The following is a 22,950-nucleotide window of genomic DNA, read 5'->3' on the forward strand; positions in this document are numbered from 1 at the left end:
TTTTGTTCTTTTAATCTTCAGGAGGCTCCTGGAATGCCCACAGGCAGCACTCCTGTGCCAGTGTCTCCTGCAGCTCCAGCTGGCAGCAGAGCTGCTGGAGAGGGACAACACTTCCAAGTGTGGATATTGCCTGCCTGCATGGAATAAATGCTCCAAACCCTCCCTCTCCCACAGGAAACCTCTCCCTGCCTTCCTGCTACGTCTTCTTGGGAAAGCACCCCCCAAATATTATCAAAGTCCTTATGGGAACCCATTTAAAAGTCCAGCTTTCCCACGGAAAACAAAGCAGAGCATGGAAATCTCTGGTGTGTGGCAGCAATTCTTCCTGGGAGCATTCAGATTGATTTACCCCCCAAACTGCTTAAAATCCCCACCCCTGGAAGTGTCCAGGGCCAGCCTGGAGAAAGCTGGCATGGTGGAAGGTGTCCCTGCTCATGGCAGGGCTGGAACGGGATGAGATTTAAGATCCCTCCCAACCCAAACCAGTCTGGAATTCTGACAATGAGCCCAGGCACTCAATCCTGAGACCAAAGCTCCTGAGTCAAAAATCCTGAGGGATCAAAGTGGTTGAGCACCTTTACCATGTCCTTCCTCACCAGGTTCTCTGCTCCCATGAGCAGCAGGGACGTATCTTGGGTTTTAAGGTAAAAATGTCTTGCTAATTTCTTTTCCCTATCTTTTCCAAAGGGAAAGGGACACCACAAAATCTGTCTTTTTATATAAAATCCTCTGTATGACTTCTTGCTCTGTCAGATTTTAGGTTTCTGTTTGAAATGAGTAAAAAGTTTTCTGAAAAGCATCTTTCTTAATCAGTGGGCTAATTCTTGGTAGAGAAAACACACAGCACTATAGGGATTTCTTCCTTTACCAGGCTATTCCCACCTAAAATAGCCCTTTTTGTACATTTTATCCACAATAAAGCTTCCATACAAAATTTATTCCCATTAACACCTCTCCCATACCCCCTGTGGTTTTATCCACAGTGAAGCACAACACACCAAAAGCAATTTCAGTTTTTAAGGAATATCCTCAAACAACACAGCTACACCCAAACTCTCATCACCATTATTTCAATAACCTCACTGGAGCCAGAAAAAAAAATTCCAAATGCCGCAGTTTCTCTTTTCTATACCACAGAATGGCATTTCCAATGGATATCCCTGTATCAATTTGCAGTTGTGAACATGAGACAGGAGAAATACACCCACTATTTGGGCTATAAAGAAAAAGCTTTCTCCATCCAGGGATAAACAGGACAGGAAATGACAGAAGCAGTTTCTGTCACTCCAAGTAGGAATAAACTATCCTAAGACCACAATAAATATTTTCATTTCCACACAACTTAGAAATTGCACTAATTTAGAAGCCAGGGAGCTTCTTGTGGCAATTATTTGTTGTATTTTACAGTTCTGTCACAGCTAAAAATAGAAGCAAACTCGTGTTTGAGAAGATGATTGAGCCTTGAGGGCCCCCAGCAAAGCACAAAATGCATTTGAGGGATGTTTGGGACTGATTTGAAATGTTCCACCTGTGCTTTTTAGGATGCAGAATGAAAAACAACCACACCGGAAATCAATGACAAAAAGCAGAGCAATAATTTAACCATTTATCAAAACTGACTTATTTGCACCGAGGGATCCTAAATTTGTCCAAGACCAGCTCTGATTTCTTATTAAACAATATAAGGATGGGAAGGAACATGATTATTATGGGTACTTGGGTTCCCATGGTACCCAAAATGTCATGTTTTTCTGAAGCATCTACTTAAGGAGCTGCCATTTTCTTTTGATATGGTTGCTGCTGGGAATAAAAAGGCACATTTTCCAATTAAATTCCTGAAAAATGCTTCCCAATTACTTTTTTACCTACAGCCCCTGCTGAATCCAACTTTAGTGCAGCAGATATGAGACATTATATTCAACTTCTGAATGGAAAACCCCTCTAATTAATATTTTCTTCTTTCCCTTGAGTCAGGAAAAACAAACATTGCCAAAAAAAAGTGATGTTTTCTTCAAGAGACTGAATCCTCATTCAGAAGACCCCCATGTGTTAAAAAAATTTACAGCTTCAAACCTTCAAATTAACACTATCCCCTATTTTTATGTCAGGTCAGCAATTATTTCACTCAAGGGTTTAACTGATTTTCCCCTTAATGGCCTCAAAATTTCCTCTAGGTGTGACAATTTCCTACACCCAGGTGTCACTTGCTCAGCATGTTTGAATTCTATCTCAAAACAAATCTTTTAAAAATGTGGCAGCGCTGTTTTGACCCTGTAAATCTCTTACCAGCAAGTTTTTACAGGAGAATTTCTCAAAAACAAGCTTTTTAATGTGCTATTTTTAAATGACAAAGTGTTTTCAGTATTTAGCACAGAGAAGAAAACAATTCCAATATTTTAAAGCCCCAAAACGTGACTTTGTAGCCACACATGGAGAGTTTACATTTCAACTGAAGATATTTGGATGGGTTTTTGTCGAAGGCACAATTATTTTGTGCTCCTTTCTCACCGTCTGGACAGATTGGGTAATAAAATACACAGTTTTATTGACTTACCCTTACTTGACCAACAAAAGCATTGGCTTCCTCTTCCTGCACAGAGAGGTTTTTGGGGAGAAACATGTCAAAAACTGGTCCGTTGTCATTGACATCTGTCACCACTATATTGACAGTAGCAGTCGAAGTCTAGGCAGAAAAAAAACATTTTGAAGAAATTCTCTTTATTTTACAGCTTCCCAGGTGACAACCCTGCTGTTACTTATTAAACAGAATCACAGGTAAGTAGGTAATAAAATTTTAAAACATGTTTTTGTGAAAAGAGAAGCATTTCAAGAGTTTATTTTGAATTTTTAGAAGAAAAAACAAGCTCAAGACTGACTCATATATTAGAGATGCATGAAAAATATCAGATATCTTTTAGTTTTTATACAGTATTTTAAGGATTTAAGGAGTATTTGTTGTGAGTGGAAGGAAAAATCTGGAAATATCAAAATTTGCCAGAATGTGAAGAGGAAATGAGTGATTTATCAATCAAAATACGCCACAGTGATGATTAACTAAGCTGATTAAGTGGCACCATCATCCTGCATCATCCCCTTGTATCATCCTCCCCCCACCCCATCCTGATGCTCTATTTTGCAACCCAATTTTAACATCCCAGGAGATGGGAACAGCAGAATTAACTGTATTTAATATAAAATGCCAACAAAATACGTCTGTGCTACCTATGGAAATTTTCTCTCCCGATCCAAAAGGTGGAGAGGTGTTGGCTTGATTCACATCCCTTTTCTCTGCTCCCATAGACTGAGAGTTCCAGCCCAAAACCCCACATTGTTGTATTTAATAAATGATTGTGTTAAGTATATTGAATTTTAAATCAATTCATGCAACTAAGGGTCTTAAAGCTTAAATCTTGTGTGTTCTGCTGCTTTGCATGAAACTCCTCTGAGGGAAATTTGGGTCCCTCCCGGCCAGAGAGCCCTGGAGGGGCTGGAGCGTGGCCAGGGAAGGGAACGGAGCTGGGGAAGGGGCTGGAGCCCCAGGAGCGGCTGAGGGAGCTGGGAAGGGGCTCAGCCTGGAGAAAAGGAGGCTCAGGGGGGACCTTGTGGCTCTGCACAGCTCCTGACAGGAGGGGACAGCCAGGGGGGGTCGGGCTCTGCTGCCAGGGAACAGGGACAGGACAGGGGGAAACGGCCTCAAGCTGTGCCAGGGGAGGCTCAGCTTGGACAGCAGCAGGAATTTCTCCATGGAAAGGGTGCTCAAGCTTTGGGATAGGTTTAAAAGGGGAGGTGTGGACCCCCCATCCCTGGAAGTGTTTAAAAAGTGAGAGAATGTGGCACTTTGCAGCTGTGGTTTAGTTACAAGGTGGTGCCTGGTCACAGGTTGGGCTTGATTACCTTGGAGGTCATTTCCAACCATAAAAATTCCATGATTCCATGAAATGTTTGTGACAGGACACTCACAGGAACTACACTGTGGAGATATGACTCCAGAAGAAATCCCTTTGCTTTAGGAAGAACAAACCTGTTTGAAAGTGGCACCTCACAAGCTTCACAGAGAAACCTGCAACCATCTTCCCTTAACAAAAACCCCAAAACAGCAAAATAAAGAAACAAAGCCAAAAATGAAACCAAACAGAACCCCAAACAAAAAGTCTGAATAGAGACCTGCATCTTCTGGTGCTCTACTCGTGTCAGAATCAGCTCCTCCCAGTTCCAGATCCAGCTTGGAGCCAATGTCCCAATAGCTTCCAACATCTGCATAAAATCACTCCTCGCTACTTAAAACATTCCAAAATCCAGAGGATTTTGAACCAAGACAGCACAAGCTGCTCCCAAGGCTGGCAGCTTCTGTTTACTGAGCCCCAGTTATTTGCCGATTGTTCCTGAAAATTCCATTTCTACATTCCATTTCTAAATGGAAAAGGCACTTTCTGCCTTCTTGTCCACACAGAAGCCACTCCAGAACGTTTGCTCTGCTGTGATGCACACTGAAAGTAAATCAGCTTTTCCAAAGGTAACTCAACTCCATGAAATTCAAGGAAATAAACACCCTCACATTTAATAAACTGAGGCAACGGGGTGTTAAATAACAATGGTTTAAGGCAGGAATTCCTATTTGGAAAAGACTTCTTTTCATTCCAGATAATTTTCACGGCCTGTGGTTGATCATCTGCGGCATTTTGTCTGTGTGAGAGGATTTTATAAGGAGAAAGGGAGGAAGGAAAAGAAATGTTTGGGATTTTTTCCCCCAACTCTTGCCTAAGTATTTTCAGTATTTTTCACATTCCTGGGCATTCTTTACTCATCTTAAGCACCCCCACCTCCATCAGCCAACACACCCAGACCAGTGCTCCACTTGTCATATTTAAATGTTCACTTCTGAATTTAAAAGACAAGACTTTTGCAAAGAAATAATATTTTGCAAGGAAAAAAAAACAAAAACCTTATTGAGACGACAAATACTAGAATTAGTTTGGGAAATTTTATCAAATGCTCCTCTCCCTAAACTTGCAAGTGTTTGCTAAAATAAGATCCTATAAGAAGATCAACACTTCAAATAATCCCTGTTTTTATATGAGTCATAGTTTAGAAAAGAATCAGATGTGAATGAATTCAGAAATCACTATAATAAGACAAATATTTCAAATAATCTTCCTTTTTTGTTAATCACAATTTAACAAATGACCAACAGTGGGTGAAATCACAGGGAGCATTCAAAGCAGACTCTGGGTTAGCAGCAATCCCCTGGGTTCTCTTCCTTAAAATTAGTAACAGATTCTGAAACTGAGAAAGGAAATGGGAATACTTCAAAATCTCCCTATTTCACCCAAATCCAGGAAACATTTATTATCTCACTGCTGTTTCAGCAATGCTCACTTTTACCACGAAGTGGGACTCACCTGTGTGTCTTTGAGAGCAACACTTCTCTCATTACTATCAGAAAGTGCCGTGATCAAAGATTATTAACCAAAACCAACGTTTCTAGATCCCCATTAGATGGCTCCAAAGATTTTTTGAAGCTCCAACCTCAGATTGATGTGCTATTCTGGAAAAGCCCTTATTTGACAACCAGAAGGAATTACAGGGTCTTCTCCAGAACTGAAGCATGGAGCAGGATTGGGAATAACATCATCATCCCTGCTGGGAATCACAAAAAAGTCACCAGACACTAAAATCCCACTGACTGAATAATCATTGCCCATGTTCAGAACCTCATTTCAGCCTGACACTGGATCAGAACATATGGAAAAGTGTGGAGGCCCTGGCAGAGGGTGCCCAGAGAAGCTGGGGCTGCCCCTGGATCCCTGTGAGTGTCCAAGACCAGGTTGGATGGGGCTTGGAGAAACCTGGGACAGTGGAACGTGCTCCAAGCCTTAAGGTTCTTTCCTTTAAGGTCCCTTCCAACACAAACTGTGATTCCATGAATTTTATGTGACCTTAAAGCCCATCCAGTGCCACTTCTGCCATGGCAGGGACACCTTCCATTGTCCCAGGCTGCTCCAAGCCCTGTCCAGCCTGGCCTTGGGCACTTCCAGGGATCCAGGGGCAGCCACAGCTGCTCTGGGCACCCTGTGCCAGGGCCTGCCCACCCTGCCAGGGAGCAATTCCTTCCCAATATCCCATCCATCCCTGCCCTCTGGCAGTGGGAAGCCATTCCCTGTGTCCAGGTCCTTGTAAAAGTCTCTCTCCATCTTCCCCGGAAAGTGAATTCACAAATTTCCTAAAGAATTATGAAAAGTTGCTGAGGTTTGTAAAGGAAAAAGAGGCACAGAAACAACAACAAAAAAAGGTGTTTACAAATATTTAGATACCCCTAAAATTCTTTAAAGATTTGGTTCCCTAAAATAATGAAATACACCTAATTCACAACTGGTTTTCCAGGGATACTCTTCATGCAAATCCAGTACAGGAAAGTTTGAAAACTGCTTTGCCTGGTTAAAAATGAGGCTTTTCTACAACAGAATCATCAAGGACGGTTTGGGAAAGAATCCTATAGCTATTCCTGCAAATTTAACCAGGGAAAAAGCCATCTCAGCCTCATATCAGGCATTTCCTATTCATTACCAGACCAACCCTGCTAACTTCTCTTTTATAATGAATATAAATAAAAGTTCCACAGCAGCAATTTATATGTTTCTTAGGGGCTCTCAAATATTTTTTATATAGATAATCCTTCCCTAAACAATAATTGCAAAATTTACATTGCCTGCACAAGTCCTAAGGATGCCAGGCCCTGATAAATGTTATGGATGATAAATCTGAAGGAAAATCCCTTTTGTTCTTATTTCATTTGTGCCCTGTCATTTAAATTGACGTTAGGAATTGATGAGAGCATTGTATGCCTTGGAGAGGAAACATTCTTGGCTCTGATGTCGAGCAAGTTTATTAATTTGGACAAACTCTTAGACAAACCTGTCATGTTCAGAGATAAGTAGCTTGCAAATAATACAATTGGAAGCAAAGCCTTTATCTGATCAAAAAAGAAATGGTAAATAATGCTGCTGATCTCCATATCAGGATTTATTGATATTCATCTCCAGAAAACTGCATTTGAGTGGGGACAGAATTAACAATTCTGTGATTCTATTTTCAGACCTTCTTTCCTTCCATGAGAAGTTTAAAAGAAGTATCTCCCAACCCTCTCCACCTCTCCAAGATATAAAGAGGAAATCGCCAGCTAGACTGGGAAGAAATTTTGGAGAGGAGACCCTGAGGCGAAGGGAACTGTAATTCTGTAGCTTGCCAATAATTACACTAATGAGAAAAAATCCCAATAAGCCTGGAGATGAGACAAAAACTGTCAAAGCACCAAAATAAAGCCCAAAGGGAAAGTTCCCAAAATGAAAACAGAAAAGATAACAGAAAAATATGAGTACCTCATGAGGAAAGGAGGAGAAAATCATGGACATTTAAGGAACATCCTTGACAGATAGAACTGTTTAGGTTGGAAAAGTCCTCTGAGACCAGCAAGTCCAGCCCTTGCCCAGCACTGCCAAGGCCACCCTGACCAATGTCCCCAAGTGCCGCATGCATATGGCTTTGCACACCTCCAGGGATGGGCACTCCAAAGCTCCCTGGGCAGCCCCTGCCAAGGCCTGAGCACCCTTTCCATGCAGAAATTCCTGCTGCTGTCCAAGCTGAGCCTCCCCTGGCACAGCTCGAGGCCGTTTCCCCTTGGCCTGTCCCTGTTCCCTGGCAGCAGAGCCCGACCACCCCTGGCTGTCCCCTTCTGTCAGGAGTTGTGCAGAGCCACAAGGTCCCCCCTCAACTTCCTTTTAATGGGAACTTATTTATTTGTACCCCTTATTTAGGAATTACAATCTGCTCCAGAGCTTGGATTGAAAATTGGGATCAATCTATTGCTTTGTGAGAATCCCTTAATTCACCCCTTCCCTTTTAGCACATGAAATCCAAGCCTTTATAGGGAATATTATCCATGCTAAGCCACCCAAGCACTGAAAATTTGGGAGGCTCCTAAACCTTGCTGTAATAAAAGAGCTGCTGTGGGAAGAAAAGCCTTCCCTTCAAGTGGAGGAAATCTGTCTGGACAAACTCCTCCTGTGCAAACTCGAATTCACAGATGAGTTGGAATTTGTAAGGATTTCTTATACAAAATACAGAACTTTTGAGGAAAATAACAACAGGCAGTGTCTCTAATTGGAGATTGGAAAGAAAATAATGTAAGGAGAAGTTCTTTCAAGGAGGAAGATCAAATTATGGATCTGTGTATATTGTTCCCTTTCGTATATTTACGAATATTCCCTTTAGCTTCCTTCTTGCTGGATAATGGAACTCATGTGACCTGGAGACAGGAGTAACAGAAACAGTTACAGTTCTCAGGAGTAAGGAAAATTTACAGCAATTAATGAAATCTCTGTATGCTACCCGAGAAGAAAATCCTTGTTTATATTATCTTGATTCAACTGTTGTGGGAGGCAGAGGCTCTGAATTATGAATGATCTTCCAAGATGGCCAAAATCCCCAAGTCTGACTTCCAGGATTAAGCACAAAGCCCTGAAATCAGGGAATCATGGAATGGTTTGGGTTGGAAGGGACATTAAAGCCCATCCAGTGCCACCCCTGCCAGGGCAGGGACACCTTCCACTGTCCCAGGCTGCTCCAAGCCCTGTCCAGCCTGGCCTTGGACACTTCCAGGGATCCAGGGATAGCCACAGCTGCTCTGGGCACCCTGTGCCAGGGCCTGCCCACCCTCCCAGGGAATGAGATGAGGCTTCTTAAGATTCACCCTGAGGTTCCCACTACTTTTCAACTGTTGCTGCTTCCCGTGACCTTCAAGGAACAGCAGAGTTCTGCATCCAGTCTGATCCCTGCCTTCAGTGCCCAGGGCACTGGGTTCACTCTCAGCTGCCTTTCCAAGGGTGATGGCACCTCTGTCTCCTCAGGAAATGTGGCCCCTAACCAGTCCTGGGCTCTGCAGAGCTTGAGTGATCCCTGTTTTTTCCTGAAGTGCTCATTGCAGAAGGAATGGGCACAGGCAGATTAAAGGGATAGATCTTGGATTCATGACTTTTAGAGAAACTCTCCCAGAGCCAGGTCATCTCTGGTCTTCCCTAGCTGGTGAATCTTGGGATATTCCCTGAACAGCTGGACAGATGACAGCTTCTCCTGGACTTCCAATAGAGTTTGGTGGCCTGATGGGTTGAGTCTTCAAAGACAAAAAAAGAAAAAAAAAAAAAAAAAAAAAAAAAAAAAGAATCTGGACCTTGCCAGTAATTTCTGAGTACCTCAAAGCCACCGTGACCACAACACACCCTGGTGCTCCTTCAGACACGTTAAAAAGGGAGGTTGGAGCTGGAGGTTGGGAACATCCCCTGCATGACTGGTAACTTTCAAGAGCACCTCATTCCTAATTCCCCAATAGATTTTTCAACTAGGCACTGAGCTGCTCTGCTTTGCCAGGCTGAAAATCCCATTTCTGCAGTGCTGGATGAGTATTTTCAGGATGAGACTTTTGGAGGTTGGAATTCCCCTTATTTCACACAAGGCAACACAATGGAGGTCCTGCTTCATCTCTCTAAATCAACTGACACACACAATCCAAAAATCAAGAGCACAGAAGGCTTTTTCTTTCTTCTGACAGTAACCATGTGGATTTATTTCAAACTTTTCCCTCTGAAAGGTGAAGACAGGAATTCTTGCCTTGGGATTGCATCCAAACACACCCCAATTTGTGAACACAAATTGATCTTGGGATGTGGTTTTTCCTTCACATGCCACTTTGCCCATCTACAACTAAAAGCTCATTACCTGGGAAATAAAAGCATTTTCCTGCCTGCTAAATTAATGCATCCTTAAATGTTTGTTGTGTCAGATTGTTAACGGTGACAGGTCACGTTTTCCAGGGAAAACCCACAAGCCTGTTAATGCTTCAGGTCATAACTCAGAACAACAATAATTTGGGAAGCACAGCTGAGCATTTTAAACAATCAGGAGCATTCCAGGGAAGAGTAATGGAAAGGTGGCAGCCAGGCCAGCCCATTCCACAGAAAGCCAAGGTGCTGGGTGAGGGCATAAATGACTCTGGATTAATTCTGATAAAATTAGCAGTCCCCCAAAGTCAAATGGTGTCACCATGACTTCCACCACACCACATGAATCAGTTAAATCAGCCTTGGGGCTTAGAAAAGAGAAAACTTAATTACTCCGTGCCACAGCAGTCTTATCAAACCTCTTTTAGGTCTTTTAGTAATGACACAGAAAAACGAGCAAGAAAAAAAATCCAAAACCCTTAAAACCCACCAAAAATTCAGGTGTGTGGGACCACAGACTTTGCAAATGCAAAAATGAGCTCAAAAGGCTTCCTTGATGGTGATGATGGGGGTTTCTCTAAAGAATATCAGGGATCAAAAGGAAAGCCAATACCATGTTGTATCCTTGTACTATTCCAGTGGATTTTAGGGCAGGCACAGGCACTTCTGGAGTGGTGGCAGCTGGGGAGGAAGGAGGTCCAAGATGAAGAATCCAGGAACTGGAAAGAGTGAGATGTCTTCTCCAGTATGAGAGGAAATGACCTGGAGTTGTGCCAGGGAATGTTTAGCTTAGATATTAAAGAAAATATCTTCACCAAAAGCATTGTGAAATACTGGAACAGCTTCTCAGGTAGTGGTGGAATCCTCATCCCTGGAAGTGTTCAAGACACGTGTGGATGTGGCACATGAGGACAGGGTAGAGGTGGAGCTGGTTGATGGTTGGATTTGATGATCTCAGAGGTCTTTCCCCACTTTTAGGATTCTGTGACATTCATAACTATGGGAAAGGCATCCAGGGGAAATGCTGCTCCCCACAAGTGTGAGGCTGGGGCCGCTGAACCCACAAGCTCATGTAGGAGGTGTCCTGCTGTCCTCCAAACTCCTGGAGATACCAGAATGGGAAGAAAAATCCATTTTAATGTGTCTCCCTGGGCCAAGGAAGATGCTGTCAGGGCTGGGGATGCCTGAGCTTTGCTTAGCTCCGTGGAGAAAAACATCCCTGGTTTTATGGGAACAAGAGAATCATCATGTTGAGACAGAAAGCTTTCAAAGCAGTCTGGGATAAATTTCTTCCTGAAAGCATCAACAATTTCCAAGCATAGCAACCTTTCCCAGCTGAGGTATTCCAGGATTTTATACACAATTATTAAAAAACTCATGAGCAGAAGTTTTACCCCTTTGCTTTCATGTCATAACAGCTAAAAATCATTGTTCACACAGAATTTGGCTGGAAAATACTGTGGATATTGAAATTCTGGAGTGCTGGCCTCAGTTTCTGAACCAATATCACTGGGTGAAGCTACAGACACTGAACTTACTCAGGTGAGTATGAACGACCAGTACAAACATTCCCTTTTCCCCAATCTGTGAGGGCTTTTTGGGCATCTTTTTGCTTGAAAGGTATGGATTAAATAACCACATTTAAGTTGTCAGTGCCTGAGGAACATCAGCTCCTGAGATCCCGTGCAACTGGAACTTATCTGGAGATGACTATGACTGTTGTTCACAAAACCAAGCCACAAAAATGTACAAACGCCAACTATCCATGTTGTGTTGAGGAGGAAATTTCTCCTGGACTGGGTTTGTGTGGCAGGGTTCTGGTAGTGAGGGGTTACAGGGGTGAATTCTCTGAGGAGCTGCTGGAAGCTCCAATGGTGCCCACTCCGGGGGATCCAGGATAAACCTGCTACTGACCAGGCAGAGATGGTGGTGATGCTTCTGGGATAACTGATTTGAGAAGGAAAATTGATATTGTGCAGTCGTAACTGTGGCTAGAGAAGAGTGGAGTGAGACCAGGGGAGAGAAGCAGCTCTGCAGACACCAAGGGCAGGGCAGGAAGAGAGGCAGAGGAGCTGAGATTCCATGGGGAAGCCCATGGGGAGGCAGCTGTGCCCCTGCAGCCCATGGAGGCTGCAGAGATCCACCTGCAGCTCCTGCAGGAGCCCACACCAGAGCATGGGGATGCTGAGAGGTGAGAAGCCCATGCTGGGGCAGCGATCCATGGAGAGAGAAGCCCATGCTGGGGCAGCAATCCATGGAGAAAGAAGCCCATGCTGGAGCAGGGATCCATGGAGAGAGAAGCCCATGCTGGGGCAGGGATCCATGGAGAGATAAGCCCATGCTGGGGCAGGGATCCATGGAGAGAGAAGCCCATGCTGGGGCAGGTTTGCTGAGAGCATTCAAGACCTATGAGGGACCCACACTGGAGCCTCTTCCTGAAGGACTGACCCCATGGAAGTGGATCCACACTGGAGTGGTTCATGAAGAGCTGCAGCCCATGGGATGGACTCGCACTGGAGCAGCTCAGGGAGGATTGTCTCCTGTGGGATGGACCCCAGGCTGGAGCAGGGGAAGAACCCTGAATCCTCTCCCTGAGGAAGAAGCAGCAGCACAAACAACACAAACCCCCATTCCCATCTCCCTGTGCCACTGGAGGGGAGGAGGGAGAGCCCAGGAAGGAGGCAGGGGTGGTGGGAAGATGTTCTTAATATTTGTTTTTCTTCCCAATTACCCTGCTCTGATTTTGTGGGTAATAAAATCAATGGATTTCCCCATGCTGTTTTGCCCATGACAATATTTGGTGAGGCATCTCTCCCTGTCCTTATCTCAGCTCCTGAGTCTTTCCTTATTTTTTTCTTCCATGTCCAGCTGAGGAGGGCAGGGGTAGAGCAGGGTCAAGCCACTATATATCATTGAAAAAAAAAAGAAACAAACCTACAAAAATAACAACAACAACAAAAAAAAACCCACACCAGTGAAGTCTTTTTCCTTTGAATGCCTTAAAAAAAAAAAACCCCAAACAAAAAACCCAAGCAAATACAGGAAGTGAAATCCAAAAGCTGACTTTAAGTAGGTTTGACGTTAATAGTTGGTTTCATGTTGGATGGAAAGGGATCAGGTTGGATATGTTACCAGCTAAAATATGTTAATGGGATTTAAATGACATTGTACCTGTCTGGGGAATTAATTTTGGGATTTAAAGCAAACAGCAACAAGGCATCTGGTGACATCACCAGTTTTCTATAGGCACTAATGGAACTGTTCACAAAAAGCAGAGCTGGATGACAAGCAGCAAGTGAATAAGCTTGGGGAGCAGTGTTTTTTTAATCGTAGAAATCTTTTTTTTTTCCCTAGAAAGACCCTGTTGCTTCCTGATAAAAGCTACTTAAAAAGCAAAATTCCTCCATGAAATGGCACTACTTGGACCAAGGATCTATGTCCTCAGAAGGCTTTGGCAGAGTACCAACCAGGAACTTTGAGTGAGTCCTGACCCTTCTCCAGGAGGAGCCTGTCAAACAGCAGGAGTACATCCAGAAGAGCTGCAAATCAAGGGAATTGTAAAGACAGAAGGAAGCCTGGCAAATCAGTCACACACACTGTTTCCTGGCATGGAAAAGGCCTGGAGATTTAATGGCTTGGTTGAGCTGCCTTGTTTCATCCATTTGTTTGTAAAATGAAAGCCAAGGAGCTTATCCAGCCTTTTTTGTAATCCTGGCAAGCCCACTCTTAACCCTTTCCAGCTGCTGGCACCAGAAGCTTTGGTCAACTGAGTCCTATTGCTGGAAAATCTTAAGAAGAAAGGTGCCCCAAGACTGACAGAAAATATGAACTGCAGAAAGCACCTATAGACAGGTAAGGGACAGTGACAAAAGCCCCAAACCAGGCAGAGGGAACACGCTCAAGCTACAGAGTGTGCCCACGTTTCACCCTGAGAACAATGCACACACACCTGCAGCTGCAAAATTCCATGGCAAAAAATCTGGTACGAAATCCTAAGAGTCATGGAATCAACAAGGCTGGAAAATATCTCCAAGATTATCAAATCTGCTCTGTGACTGATCCTTGTGCCAGAGCACTGAGTGCCACGTCCAGCCTTTCCTTGGACACCTCCAGGGACGTGGACTCCAAACCTCCCTGGGCAGCTCCTGCTAATGGGATTGAGGGAGGAGAGGAGATGAGATAGCAGGGAGTGGAGTTCTTAAAGGGGATTTTGTTACAACCAGTAACAAGAATTTCAAGAGGTGTCCAACAGCACAGTCCAGGGACAGCTCTAAAGGAGCCCTCCATGGTTTATTTTGGGTGGCTTTTCCAGAGCTGAGCTTCAAACACCGTATCTCAGCTCGCATACAACTGTTTTCTGCTAAGCACTGTGCCACGATTAACAGGATTTCCTTTCAAAACCCCAACTATCACCTTCAGAATGTTAGAATTAATCTGTTGGCCACTTAATCCCGGGGCAAAGCGAATGAATCTCTCTCTAGATGAAAGGAAAAGGAATGAGCTTTTCAGTCCCCTTTTTTTTTTACACCCCAGAGAGTATTTCAGGAGCATAACAGCCTGAACAAACTTGCAAGTCTTTAATTTACATCTTCAGATTTCCCAGCTGAGAGTTTGAGATCAAAACCACCGAACTCACAGCTGTGAGAGCAGTTCACTAAGAACAAACCCACAAAAACTGTAACCAGATTTTTCATGAAAAAGGTGGAGACTTTTAGCAGTCTAATTAGTCCACGTTGCCACTAAACTGTATAAAGACTTCCTTGATATTTTGGGGTGTGTATGGAAATTCTGAGTAAATCCTGAGTAGGAAGGCTAAGATTGTAAGGTGAAGAAGCTAAAAAGAGCAAGAGATAGAAAAAATAAATGAGGTTTTCTTCTTTCACAATGAGCACAGGTCCAAATCCCAGAATTTTCATGATCATTCTATAGCAATGTGTCAGAGATAGCTCTGTTTCAATCTCAAATCCTTCTAGAACAGCCTAGATAATGCATTCTTGTTATTTATTAATTATTATTGATAATATTTAGATCTGCCCTTATACACAAGGTCCGATGTACAGAGATTTCTCCCGCACCTGTGCTATTATTCCATGGCAGAGCTGCTGCATTCCAGGCAGCACCTTGCACAATCCAGCTGCAAACTTTCAGGAAAAATAATTCCGTTGCCTCTGCCTGATTAATAAACACATATCCTTAAGTAGTCCACCATTTTATAATATGAAAATTGAAAAAAATCACCATTTTGTTATATTAAACACAAGTGTGAGCAGCAGTTGCTGGGGATGGTTATGACGTCGTAGATTAGTGCAAACATAGAAGACCTGGAAATAGCTCCTGACAAAAAATTGTTATTTTTGAAAGAGAAGTGGGATTTTTCTGGAGAGCTGGACAATCAGTTGTGGAAAACGGCTGGCTAAAGTACTAATCACTAATACAACTTTCACATCTGGGAGAAGGGAAGAAGATGAGCAGGTACTGAATAGCACAGAGAAGAAACAGAAGATGAACATCTGTGGATACACAAACCTTTGGTTGTTAAAGAATAATACAAAGCAGCAGCAACTGATCAAAGGCAGTGACACACAGGCTTCAACCACACCAACCAAATGAAAACTGTCCCAGATTTCAGATAGGTTTGGTCAAAATCCATGGAAAACACACAATCAGACCATGTGGAGGTGGCCAGCACTATCCAGCCTCCAGTGATGCCTCAACTTTTAGCTTTTCTGTGTTTCAGATTCTGAGCTGCTTTAGTGTGCAGTTCTGAGCTTCACATTAAGGGATGGTGAGCTCTCTTCACAGAGCAGGGAAACAAAACAATTCCTTCTCTAGCGCGGGACCAAGGACAAATGATCCAAAGCTCAGGCCCAAGAGCACAAACAACGTGGGCTGGAGAGAGAAAAACAAGGATGGGACTGCATGGGCTGGAGCTGGAATTGGACAATGAACTCCAATGTGCAAATGGAGCAGAACTGATCAAAGTGAGAGACCCCGTGAGCAGTCGTGCGTTTTGGGACCATTTTGGTTCACCTTGGGTGCAGCCCTGGCTGGGCTCTTGTGCTGCCCAAGGTGGATCCATGGAGGAGATCCTTTTAATAAATCCCTGCTTTATTCTTTAACCCTGTCCAACCTCTGTTCTAGCTCAGCCTTCTCAAGGCATCAGCAGGACACTCACCCCATCGGGTCTGCCGTCTGAGGCCGTGACGATGAGGATGTAGCGGTCAGTGCTCTCTCTGTCCAGGGGCTTTCCCAAGGCCAGCAGGCCAGAGCTGGGAATGAAACAACACCAGGACACGTTAGCAGGGCACCTGGGAGAGGTCTGTGAGCTCCGCCACCTTCCCAACACCAAGGCTCCTCGTTGTAGGAGCTTTTAGGCTTTCTGTGGGCGAAAGCCAAGAAAAGCCATGAGCCAATTCCTAATGCTCTCCACTTGGATACAGGAATAATCCTGGATTAAAACATCAATCTGTCTCAGGGGGTTTGGGTATTTAGGTTCACAATCTTTCCCTCATACCAAATTAGAATTACTTTGCACCAGGAATTAATAAGCCCCAGGTTACTTCTGTCCCATCATTTATTGTGGGAAGTCAGCTCACCAACTTCCCTTCCTCCTGCAAGGAAAAGGATACTTTGGATTGCAAATAATAATTAATAGCTAATAATAGGTAAAATAAAGGATGGTGGGCTGGGTACAGACCAATCTGGTGCTTATATTTCATAACAAACCCTCTTTTCTCACTCTATTTAAGTTGGAATTCAATTTAAGGAAAACACAGTTCTTAAACAATGCTCAAAAGGCTTTTCACTACAGGCTAAACCATGACAAGTCAGGAAATTAAAGCAAAAATTGTCCCTGCCATTAGTCAGGAGCTGACAGGTAAAAGGGTTTTAATTAATCCCTGGCCACTCTTTTAAATGGAATCTTTCCACCTCAGTGAGTTCCCCTTACCTAAAGTGTTTAAAATAAATAAACAGTGGCCAGTGACAAAGCCCAGAGTGGAATTTGGCTCACAGAGCTCTCATTAATGGCTGACAGCCCCTCGAAGGAACAGCTGAAGGTGTCTAAGCACAGCCCTTTTCTCTCAGCTCCTCCATTCCCTGGGCTGACAAGTTCCAAGTTTGTTTTCCAAGGGTTTCCCACTTACCTTTGAGAGAGATTAAAAACTTGTTGAGGATCTCCATTCTGAATGAGGTATTTGATGGGGTCGCCTTCTCTATCGAAAGCCTTTAGGGAAGGAAAAAAAGAGGATAAAATTCAGTCAGTGGCAAAGATTTCTTCTCTTCCCTTCTATGCAGAAACTGGGGAATTAAGTTTTAGGAAAGTTTCTCACAGGGATGACACCAATCCCTATTTCTAAGGCAACTCTGGTTATTGATGGGCTACTCAAGATAAAGCTGGAGCACATCAGAATTCCTATGCTGCACAGAAATGACAATATCCTGAATGCAGGATAATAATTACTATTAAATATTAGTAATTATCTAATTATCAAATTACAGCTTCATCCAGCAGCATGAGCATGAAATTCAGTCTTCAGTCATTTACTTCTATTTTTCTGCTGCTCCACACTGATTAGACTGAACTTTCAGTTTCCTTTCTTTCCATTCTTAATTTCCACTTATTATCAAGATCTCTCTTTCTGTTATCTTATTAGAATCCCAATCTTTGGCTGATGCTCCAGTGAGTTCTAACTGCAGCACTCACCCTCCAAAATAATTTGCTTCTTGGAGTGGGGGGTGAAGATCAGGGTAAGACCTTTAAGAACAGATATTAACAGAACCAAAATGAGGATATTCTACCTATAAGGTGAAAAAAAATATTTCAGAAATTGAAGAAATTACTTTTGAGGTCTCTCCTAGTGACACCTGAGGCCTTTCCCTCTGGTCTAGAAGAGAAGAGGCCAACCCTCCCCTTGCTCCCATCAAATTGTTTCTGTGGACCACAATCAAAGGCTGTGTAGCTTTGAGCTGACCACCTAAAAAGCAATTTCTGAGATAAAAAGCCAAGAAGAATAACAAAAAAACCAACTCAAACATCCCCCAAAATTAAGAGCAGAAGCACAAACCATTTAAATGTGCAGGCAGAGCAGGGAATGCAGTATCAAAACAACTTGGTTTAGTCAAATAAAAAACAGGGGCTAAGACAGCTGGAAAGGATCAGCACAAAGAAAGAGCAAGAAAAACTGGATGGGGACACAGTCAGAAGTCAAGGCAAAACTGGAATAGAAACAGGAGAGAACACAAAGGATAACAAATGTTTAAGTTACAGAAGGAACCGGAGGAGTGGTTTGAAAAGCAGAAGGGATGATGTTGAGAAGGTCAGAGAGGTAAAACTTCCCCCATTCCAGCTCCAAACTAAATTAATTGGGGCAAAACCTCAGCTGAGAGCTGGGCAAGAGTCAGGCAGAGCAGATGTTCATAAACAGAGCATCTTTGAATCAGCTGCTGGAATTCAAGCCTGATGAAGTCCATCCTGGTGTATAGAAAGGCTGGAGCAATCTCAAAGCCATCAGAGATTTTTTTTTTTTTTTGGCACTCCCAGAGAACAAAAATGCTGGAGAGCAAACCCAAGGTTTATCCTTCATGGAAGAATGAGCCAGGAAATCAGGCATCAGGCAGGCGGAGGACAATTCCAAGAAACCCCAAAATATCCAAATAATTTTAAATTCCCTGTAATGCCAATATGCAGATGGATGACACAGAACTGAATTTCTCCAGCACAAAAGGATGCTGAAGCAATTTAATCTGATTTTCCAACAGGACAACAAGTCTCCTGAACAGGGCAGAAACTGTGGCTCAAAAAAGCAGCTGAGCCATGGTGAAGGCTTTTCCTACTGCTTGTTGGGACATTTTCCCAAAGGAGTTCCAACAACAGTCTCCAAGTGGAGGGTGGGATTAAGCAAGAATTAAACCCATGATCAAAATGAAGGCCAGGCAGTAGTGGGCAGTGCTGGTACTGACTCAGTTCTGCTCGGGTGTGTACAGCTCTCCCAGCACTGATCAATATTCCCATCCACAACATGGATGACAGACTGGGAAAACTGTTTATAAATCCCATGGGTGGCACTGAATGACAGGAGGTGTGGGTGGAATTTGGATCTCCTTGGCCTGAGGATAAGAACAGTCAGGATCTGAGCCAAGAACACAAAATGCTGCAAGCACTGGAGGCAGACAATGGGAGGAGCTGGCATCTCTGAGGGCTCTCCTCAATCCTAAATCACCAGAATCCCATGGTTGCTCATGTCTTTAGCCCTTTGTCCTCCTTTTACCTTCCCTGCAGGGCATCCTGCCCTCCCTTCACATTAAGTTGTCTCAGGGGTATCATTATGGTCTGTATTCTCTCATAGCAAGTCAGGGGGCTTTCAGGAAGCTACAAAATCAAAGACTGGCTGTTGTTGATTTCAATTTCTCCTTATCCCCACAGAAAATCTTTTACAAAAAAAGAAGGGGGAAAACTGCTTTAAAAAACTCCTGCTTTTAATAATTCTTTTACAAAGTCCTGCTTTCTTTAAAAGCAAAGAACACAAAGTTCTTGTGTACAGAAGAAAACCACTGAAGGCAAGGGAGAAGAGCAATCTATTCCTGATTTTTTTCCAGATCAATGGCATAGAGTGATTTCATAAATTGCACACAACAATTCCATGTTAGCTCCTTGTTCAGCACATAACTGGACCTGCTAACAGCCCTATTTGTTCTGAAGGCTCCCAGAAAAATGACAGCATTTGCATATTTTAATTAATAATGGCTGGCAGAACATGAAGCCATAAACGCCTCCCAGGCATGCAATAAACTCTGAGGTTTATTTACAAATTAATGCAGTGGAGATCATTTAATATTGCATTAATCTCAAATGTTGTTAATTAAAGCACCAGTCAAGACCAGCCGGGTGCATTAGAAAATAAATAAGGGGATAAGAAAGAAATAAAGCCCTCCATCATCAGTGTAAGAAATTTTAATGTACAAGAAAAAAAGTGAATTTTATTTTTCCAAAGTCTAAAGGCTAATTTAAAGCAGCTACATTTGCATTGTTACTGACCCTAATGTTTTGTAGATCTTCAGATTTGATAATTTGGGAATACTTGAAAAGTTTTGCAGGCTCTCGCCAGGATTTTGTAACCCTCCTGCTGTATGCAGAACTACCAAAATATTACTAAGAGAGAGCCATAAAAGCATAATTTTTAAACCTGTACCAGCCCAAACACTGATTGGATTGATAAGACTCAGGAAAAGAAACATCAGTGTGAAAATTTACAGATGAAAACACTCGTGCAGTATTTGAGGCTTGATGAAATTCCATGTCATCGATGGAACACAGGCAATAAAACCCAAACCAAGGTGCCTAATTGGGAACTTTGTGTTGCCTGGAAAAGGCAGCACACGGTTTCAGAAGCTTAAATACTGTGTTTATGAATGTTTAAAATGTCCTGGTGGATTTTACACAGGAGGGAATAAAGGAAGATGAAAAGAGAAATATGCTGCACACTAAAGTCCTTTAATACAGATGGAGGTTTTGATGCAGGACGAGGGAGGTGGACTTGGAATTGGATTGGGAGGGATCCTTCAAGCTCATCCAGTGCCACCCCTGCCAGGGCAGGGACACCTTCCACTGTCCCAGGCTACTCCAAGCCCTGTCCAACCTGGCCTTGGGCACTGTCAAGCATCCAGGGGCAGCCACAGCTGCTCTGGGCACCCTGTGCCAGGGCCTGCCCACCCTCCCAGGGAGCAATTCCTTCCCAATATCCCATCCATCCCTGCCCTCTGGCAGTGGGAAGCCATTCCCTGTGTCCAGGCCCTTGTAAAAGTCTCTCTCCATCTTCCCCGGAAAGTGAATTCACAAATTTCCTAAAGAATTATGAAAAGTTGCTGAGGGACTGGGAGAGACCTTAAAGCCCATCCAGTGCCAGGGCAGGGACACCTTCCACTGTCCCAGGCTGCTCCAAGCCCCAAAGTCCAACCTGGCCTTGGGCACTGCCAGGGATCCAGGGGCAGCCACAGCTGCTCTGGGCACCCTGTGCCAGGGCCTGCCCACCCTCCCAGGGAACAATTCCTAATTCCCAGTATCCCATCCATCCCTGCCCTCTGGCAGTGGGAAGCCATTCCCTGTGTCCCGGCATTCATGACCCTTGTAAAAAGTTCCTCTCCATCTTCCACATTTCAGGTTGAGGACTACCACACCTACAAGAGATACAGTGCTGGACTAATCACCAAAGCTAAAGACAAGCATATTTGGGATTTAATAATCAAGTATTTTTCATAAAATGCAGGATCACTGAAGCTGCAAAACTCCTCCCAGCCCATGGAGTCCCAGCTGTGCCCAGTGCCCACCTTGTCCCCAGCCCAGAGCACTGAGTGCCACCTCCAGCCCTTCCTTGGACACCTCCAGGGATGGGCACTCCAAAGCTCCCTGGGCAGCCCCTGCCAAGGCCTGAGCACCCTTTCCATGCAGAAATTCCTGCTGCTGTCCAAGCTGAGCCTCCCCTGGCACAGCTCGAGGCCGTTTCCCCCTGTCCTGTCCCTGTTCCCTGGCAGCAGAGCCCGACCCCCCCTGGCTGTCCCCTCCTGTCAGGAGTTGTGCAGAGCCACAAGGTCCCCCCTGAGCCTCCTTTTCTCCAGGCTGAGCCCCTTCCCAGCTCCCTCAGCCGCTCCTGGGGCTCCAGCCCCTTCCCCAGCTCCGTTCCCTTCCCTGGCCACGCTCCAGCCCCTCCGTGTCCTTCCTGGATTGGGGACCCAGAACTGGACACAGCCCTGGAGGTCCCTCAGCAGGGCCAGCCCAGAATGGGCTGCTTGGGGTTTAGTGAAACATTAAAGCAGATTATTCCATTGGAGCTTCACTTTCCAACCACTTTTAAATCCCATCAAATCCTTCAATTCTAAAACCTGCCAAGAGGTTTTTTTTCTGCCTCCAAAGATCCCTCAGGCCCTCAGCTACAGATTCCAGCACCTGCCAAGGAAACACAAATGTTTCTGTTTCTCAGCATGTTCCTGGCTCCTGCTACTCTTTGGGGCTTCCAACCCCAAGTGTCTCTCACCAGGGGGGAGAAGGCTCCTGAACAGCCTGTCCCTTCCACTCCTCACTCCCTGCAGGCACCACAGATGTGCCAGGAGTTAATTGGCAGCACTGAGCTAAATTAGTCATCCTCCCTCAGCACAGGTGACTGTATGAACTTAACCAGCCAGAATAATCCCAGTCTTTCAGCAGGAAACCATTTTAGCAAGAGCTTTCCCATCCACCTGCTCCAGTGAGTTAATTAGAGCTCCTTTATTTCACTACTGCTAAACACAGCATTAAGTAAGTTTCTGATCCCTCAGAAAATCACCTCAATAAAGAGTTCCCATTTACCTCCCTATTTTGGACAGCCTTTTTTTTGGGCAGAATGCAATGCAGTAGATAAGGAGCAGTAAATAAGTTAGGCGAGAACTGATTTTTTAATTATTAGTGCAACGAGAGGAGGTCTGATCCTGCTGCATGAGGATGAGGGATGTTCCTGCTCCTGGACCTGGCCAGAAGCTGTTGCATGATCCCTGATCCCATGGCACAGGGTCCCACTAATCCTGGGCCTGGCAAGCACTGGGATCTCTGTTCCCTCTCAGCCTGTTGTTACACACACCAAGGGGTAGAAATATCTTCAGGCATTTTTCAAAAACAACAGGGTAGGGAAGGCAAATGTCCAGAAATCTTGCTGAAATTCCCCATGAATGAGGTGCTGAAGCTCCTCTGATCTGCTGGCAAATACAGAGAAAGATTCTAACACAATAAATCACGGTCCTTTCAAGTTCCCAGCCACTCTCTGAATTTTTTCTAATATAATTATCACAGAATCCCAGAATGGAAGGGATTTTGAAGATCAACTCATTCCACCCCCTGCCATAGTCAGGGACACCTTCCACTGTCCCAGGCTGCTCCAAGCCCCATCCAGCCTGGCCTTGGACACTCGCAGGGATCCAGGGGCAGCCACAGCTTCTCTGGGCAGTGCCATTTGCAGCCTACAGCAACTTTTACAATATTTAAATCAAAAAAGAAGTAACAGAAATAGCCAAGTGAACCCTTTTTCTCTACAATCCATGTAAAAGGGGCTGCTGATCAAAATGAAACAATTTTCAAATCCCTTTGAACTGCCCCTTTTTTTCCCCTGGATGAAAGGACTGGCTTGTGCACGGCATAGACACAGAGGGCAGGAAG

General features: G+C 44.2%; 1 protein-coding gene across 26 annotated transcripts in view; it reads right to left on the bottom strand.

Annotated features, from left to right (window-relative positions):
* Positions 1 to 22,950, bottom strand: part of PCDH15 (protocadherin related 15) — a 626,487-nt gene that overhangs the window by 104,274 nt on the left and 499,263 nt on the right. For all 26 annotated transcript variants that reach the window (XM_068197049.1, XM_068197046.1, XM_068197047.1 and 23 more), the window contains 3 exons: positions 16,916 to 16,995; positions 15,946 to 16,039; positions 2,555 to 2,683 (listed from right to left, as the gene is read on the bottom strand). In XM_068197049.1, the coding sequence (XP_068053150.1) occupies positions 2,555 to 2,683; positions 15,946 to 16,039; positions 16,916 to 16,995 (303 nt within the window). The remainder of the gene's footprint in view (positions 1 to 2,554; positions 2,684 to 15,945; positions 16,040 to 16,915; positions 16,996 to 22,950) is intronic.

The sequence above is a fragment of the Anomalospiza imberbis genome, chromosome 8, assembly GCF_031753505.1.
Source record: "Anomalospiza imberbis isolate Cuckoo-Finch-1a 21T00152 chromosome 8, ASM3175350v1, whole genome shotgun sequence".
NCBI classification, from domain to species: Eukaryota; Metazoa; Chordata; class Aves; order Passeriformes; family Viduidae; genus Anomalospiza; species Anomalospiza imberbis.